At 44.7% G+C, this 5,473-nt stretch overlaps 1 protein-coding gene across 1 annotated transcript in view; it reads right to left on the bottom strand.

The window, feature by feature from the left end:
* Positions 1–254: 254 nt before the first annotated feature.
* SLC24A1 (solute carrier family 24 member 1) overlaps positions 255–5,473 on the bottom strand; it is a 39,500-nt gene continuing 34,281 nt past the window's right edge. Inside the window, exons 8-11 of the mRNA XM_034994074.1 lie at positions 4,919–5,433; positions 4,103–4,192; positions 3,090–3,256; positions 255–2,080 (exon numbers count right to left, since the gene is read on the bottom strand). Of these exons, the coding sequence (XP_034849965.1) occupies positions 1,831–2,080; positions 3,090–3,256; positions 4,103–4,192; positions 4,919–5,433 (1,022 nt within the window). The 3' untranslated portion in view covers positions 255–1,830. The remainder of the gene's footprint in view (positions 2,081–3,089; positions 3,257–4,102; positions 4,193–4,918; positions 5,434–5,473) is intronic.

The following is a 5,473-nucleotide window of genomic DNA, read 5'->3' as shown; positions in this document are numbered from 1 at the left end:
ATCCCTGAGGCTAGCTGGAATTGGCTGCAGATGCGCAGTTTGGCATTGGGATTGCCCTTCTGTCTCATTCTCTCCTCCTGTTCTTGGGTCATGCCACATGGAGAGCGGGCAATGCAGGAGCAGCAGTGAGGGTAACTAAGAATATGGAATGACTATGTTTCCGTAGTCGTCTTCTCGAGCATTCTGACCAAGTGACCTAGATATAGATGAACTCATCCATGTTTGCAAAATAAAATACCACTGGGACTCACAATTTATTGAAATTTAATAGAAGTCATTTCCAAAGAATGTGAATCCTGGGACAGGGAGGCCATTAATTAATCAGCCCATCTTCAGAGATGGATTATGGACTGAAGTATTTTGAATATAGCCCCTCAACACCAAAAAAAAAATTTTTTTTTTACATCGCATCTGTCCTGCTATCTTCTAGTCTTCAATGAATCCTCTCATAATTAAAGCTGTATTTACCATCATTATCTAATCACCTGAGCTCCTTCTGCTCTGAAACCAGGGACATAGCACTGTTTCATTTCGAATGTGTCCCTTAACTCAATGCTAGTAAAAGCAGCAAGCAGTGGTGTTTAATATACAAGCACTTCAGATTCCACATGCGATGTTTAAATAGCCACACAATTTTTAAAAACACAAAAGTCCTTTACACTAACTATTGGTAGCAGTAATATTCTCTATCTCACCATGTTGTCATCATGTTAAGCATTTTTGGAATTTCTCCGCTGTAACTGCCTGGAGATCCACTTGTAAACCGCACAGGAAATCAGTCGTCTTGCTTTATAATCCTATCTCTAGGTTGACACACAAAAATAATATTACCCCACTGGATCTCTTACTTTATAAACCAGACTTGGCTCTGCTGATTTTGGACTCTTTTTAAAATTACTCCTTTTCTTACTCACTAGTAGCGGCTGTCACTGTTAGGCGAGAATATGCTGGAAGAGCAAAGACAGGAGAGCTTTGTATGAGTGTCTAATCCCTCAAGGTGACCACTTGGCAGAGACAATACTAACTTGGATTTTCTAGTAAGTACATATGTTTAAATAGCCCTTAGAGTAGTTTTCCTTCCCTAATATCTCCCCTACTTCCAATTCAAGGGCGATGTATAAATTTTAATTTCTTGGGCTACTTATTTTAATTTCAGTTTTCAGAAATGCAGCTACAAGAGCTAAGGTAGTCCTTTTAAGCTATAAAATACTGGTACACATTTTACTGGACTATGATGTGTAATGATAATTGATTCCTGTTATACTTTTTTTTTTCCTATAGTCTTAGTTCCGTAAACCCACCAATAACTGGACCTGTAATGTTTACAAACCTGATAAAACAAAACAAACAAACAAACAAAAAAACCTCATGTTTTAAACAGGAAAAGAGGGGACAGCAAATTGCAGCGTATGCCTGGGCCAGGGGCCAAGGGTGCAGTGCAGACCACATCTGCATCTTTGGATCAGCAGCCCTTCAGGAATGAGCAGGGACTGTGAGCATGGGTGACTGCACCTGCGCTCACCCCCAAGTTATCTCTCAGAAAACCGTCTAGCTCCAGAGGTCCTTCTACTGGCCTCCACATGATAGCTGCCAACATCAGTCAGGGGTAGGAACTCTATCCCTCCAGAGGTGAGATTCTTAATCCACAACGAGCTGCTGGTGTTTCCAAAGATAATGTTCAGTCCCAGATGACATTCCCGTTAGAGGTTGTTGGCCACTCCTGTCACTCTCCTGGACCATGTTCATTCTTTCATTATTGTAACAACAAGTGCAGTAGCTTCTGGCATGGTTTTCTGATCCATGTCCATTGTGAGCAACAGTGACTCTGACTCAGACAGATACAGGACAGGAAATGATTCGATCTTCTAACATCACGCTGATTATCAGGAATACAAAGTAAAGGAGGAACATTGTGAAGCCCAGGATCTTGTTCATTCTCCATTTGCACGATGCAATTGAAGAGATCACAAACAAGAGCATGAGAAAAAGCAAAACAATTGCACAAAACAAGCCATTGCTGCTGACTGGAACAGGTTGTAATCCATTGATGAAAGAGAAGAGCAACCAAGGGACAGGCAGGCTGCAAGATTGAAGAAACAATGTGAATATTCTTAATTTATAATGTAATAATCCTACATACATATAATAATCCCACATACGTAAACACTATTTTACAATTTGTATGAGTGTCTAATCCCTATTTTTCCACACACACACACAAAAAGCCTATGAAATAGAAGAGAAAATATTAGCCCCATTTCACAGATGAGGAAACTTAAGTTCAGGGAAATTGAAATTACGTGCCCAAGGACTCACAGCTAATAACTAGAAGACCCTAGATTAAAACTGAAATTTTCTGGATCCAAGTGGGGTTTTTTCCTCCATAATTCATGATGTGCCTATGAGGAACCCAGATGGATTGATGTTTGACTCTCTAATCTCACAATTTTTATGGTAAGTCCTATCTCAGGCTAACATGTCTTTAAATTCTTTAATGATCAGGGCTCTCCTGTGCTCCACCCGCCCCCCCCCCCATACACACACACATACACAAATTCAAATTAAAGAAACCAAAGCCACTACCCAAATCTGGGATATGCCTGCGGAAATGAAAATAGCCCAGAGGTTCTGCTCTGACAAGTTGGGAGGAGGGGGTAAGAGAAGGGGTACAGGAGGATGCTGCATTTGCTTGTTTAGACAAAATGCTTTTAGAGCCTCAGAGTTGGCAGGAGGCCAAATGCAAAGGAGCAGAAATATCAGGAAGTGCGACTGAGTCACTGCTCCTTCCACCACCTTAGAGGTCAGTGAGCAGAGCATTTGACTGTATTTGGTAATGAATTTGATGGACTTTGTTTTTCAATTCATCTATAAATTCTACTCAGTTACATTTCAGGCAGCAGTTTTGCCCTCTTATCCCATCTGGCTGTGATGAATGAAGGGAGGACACTTTGCTGCCTTGTAGACACTAATAATATAAATGCCCTTTTCGTCCATGTATAAATAATGAAGCAGAAAACCAGCGAACAGAGCCAACACAGTGTTTTCCAGTCATACTTGATGATGCCTTGGAAAGCAACTTTGCCACTCACCCCATGGTGATATCAAATATATTACTGCCCACAGAGCTTGACACAGCCATGTCTCCCAGGCCTTTCCGAGCAACAATCACACTGGTGATGAGGTCAGGAATGGACGTGCCTGCCGCTAGGATCGTCAAACCCATTATCTCTTCAGAAATCCCTACTGTTTCACCAACCTGGTAAAAAGTTACAGTGATAAGAAACCATGGCAACAGCAAGGGGAAAATCGGAGGCTCTTCAAACACCAACCACATGCTATTTTGTGCAAACCCAACCCCTTTCCACAGAGCTCAGCACACTACTTTAGCCTGGGAGAGAGGAGCCACACAGAGGAAGAGCAGGGCCCCTACTCCAGGCTTTGGGGAATGACGCAGCTCTTGTCTAAATTGGACTACAAGTCTATCTTTAATACCAACTCTCACTGTCGTTCCAACTACAACACCTCCACCTTCCCAAAAGAACTGCCCCTCCAGAGATTTGTTCATGTCATGTTTCCAGTTCCAGAACCACGGACACCTGCTATGTGCCAGGAACTAAGTTAGAGGCCGGAGATAGAAGTATGAGCACCATAACACTGACCCTACTCCCAGCCTAGTGAAAGAGAAAAGCTTGTAACCAGCAATCCCAGGTAGAACAGAAAAGCCATGGGCACTCAGAGGAAGACTGACTAAATGCCCAAGAGAAGGCAAAACTGAGCTTGCTCTCACGAGTGTGCACACCGTCACCAGGTGGAGGGGAGCAGGGCATGGTGACAGAGAAAGCTCGGAATAAGGCAAGTCAGCAATGGTCAGCTGGGTCAGACTGTGACGGGCCTTCTATGTCAGGCTGCAGCATGACTGTAAGACAAGACCCACAGTTGAAAATACTACACTCACTGAAATGAAGTCAACTTTTGAGCCTTTACAAACAATGTAGAAACTACAAATTCACTTGAGCCTCACCATTGCCTGGGTACTGGACATTCACCCTGAAGGAAAAAAAGTGTCCTTGGGACCCACTGATGCAGGATTTAGTTCACTCACCTGGTGAGCCCACCATACCATGAGGTATGAGAACATGGCTATCCACATGATGGATCCCAGGAAGGTGAGAACAAAAAACTTCTTAGACTCCTGTTTGCAAGTTTGAAAAGGAAGAGAAATAAGTTGCAGAGGCTAAAGGTCTTTGACTGTTCCGAGGGAGCCCCAGAATCAGTGACAGGACCTGCTAGGGGAGTGATGGAGAGGATCTGGAGATGGGTCAGCTGAGATCTGGATCTCCAGTGAGGACCCGGAGGTGGCTGGGGAAGGAAGGAGTTGGCAGCCCACAGGGAGTCCGGCCAGCAGGGCATTCAGCAGTCACCAAACTGAAGAGAACTATTTGCTTGCCCTAGAACCAGACTGGTCTAGGTGTTTGGTGTGGTATCTACAAACCTCCTGCTGCTCTATGCACCTCTGGACCTCGAGGTAGAGTATGGATGGCCTTTGGGTAGAGCATGTTAGTCAGAGCTTTCCCTATAGAAATAATACTTTCCCCCTATGTTTTCAGAATATCCCTGTGACCTATGGAGGGGCAGGGGGGAGCTTGGCATTATTCCCGTATTAAAATCAAGAAACTGACAACAGGAGTTGAGGTACTGGTTCACACGCTTATAGTGATGGAAATAAGCACATTTTAGGGCCTCCCAAGCCTACCGGTATGTCCCCCTAGGCACGTGGTCCCTTCTGGAGCTGCAAGGTGCATCCCGGATACTCTCTGGTTCGAGCCCTGCCAAGCCAGTTTGCCCCGTCCTCTCACCTCTTGTGTGAGAGTGCCTAGAGACTCCACAGACTCCCTGGGGCATAGCTGGGCACACTCACCAGCTTCCGGACGTCGGGCACGGTCAGCCACAGTGGGAACACAATGGGCAGGAGGAACAGGTAAATGGCCTGCTTCTGCCTGGTCTCGGGCCACTCCAGGGACAAAGGCTCCTCATTTGCCTCCTCTTCTTCCTCCTCCTCATCCTCCGCCTCATCTTCCTCCTCTTCTTCCTCCTCTTCTTCCTCCTCTTCTTCCTCCTCTTCATCTTCACTTCCACCTCCTTCACCTCCCCCTTCACCATCTCTACCTTTCTCATCACTTTTGGCTTCACCTTGACTTTCAGCATTGAGTTCCTGCTCTTCATTTTCACCCTCATCAGCTTTCATTTCACCATCTTCTGCTTGGAGTTCACCTCCACCTTCATCAGTTACTTTTCTTTCTGCTAGTTCACCTTCACTATCATATTCATCGGCGTCTTCTCCTTCTTTGATTTCACCTTCAGGTTCACCTTCTCCTTCTCCTTCCACTTTGATTTCACTTTTATGTTCACCTTCTCCTTCTGCTTCAATTTCACCTTCATGTTCACCTTCTCCTCCTTCTGCTTCGATTTCACC

This window comes from Mirounga leonina, unplaced genomic scaffold (genome assembly GCF_011800145.1).
Source record: "Mirounga leonina isolate KUSES-001 unplaced genomic scaffold, KU_Mleo_1.0 Mir_91, whole genome shotgun sequence".
Lineage (NCBI taxonomy): Eukaryota > Metazoa > Chordata > Mammalia > Carnivora > Phocidae > Mirounga > Mirounga leonina.
The sequence above is the reverse complement of the archived record's forward strand: the minus strand, read 5'-3'. Positions and strand labels throughout refer to the sequence as shown.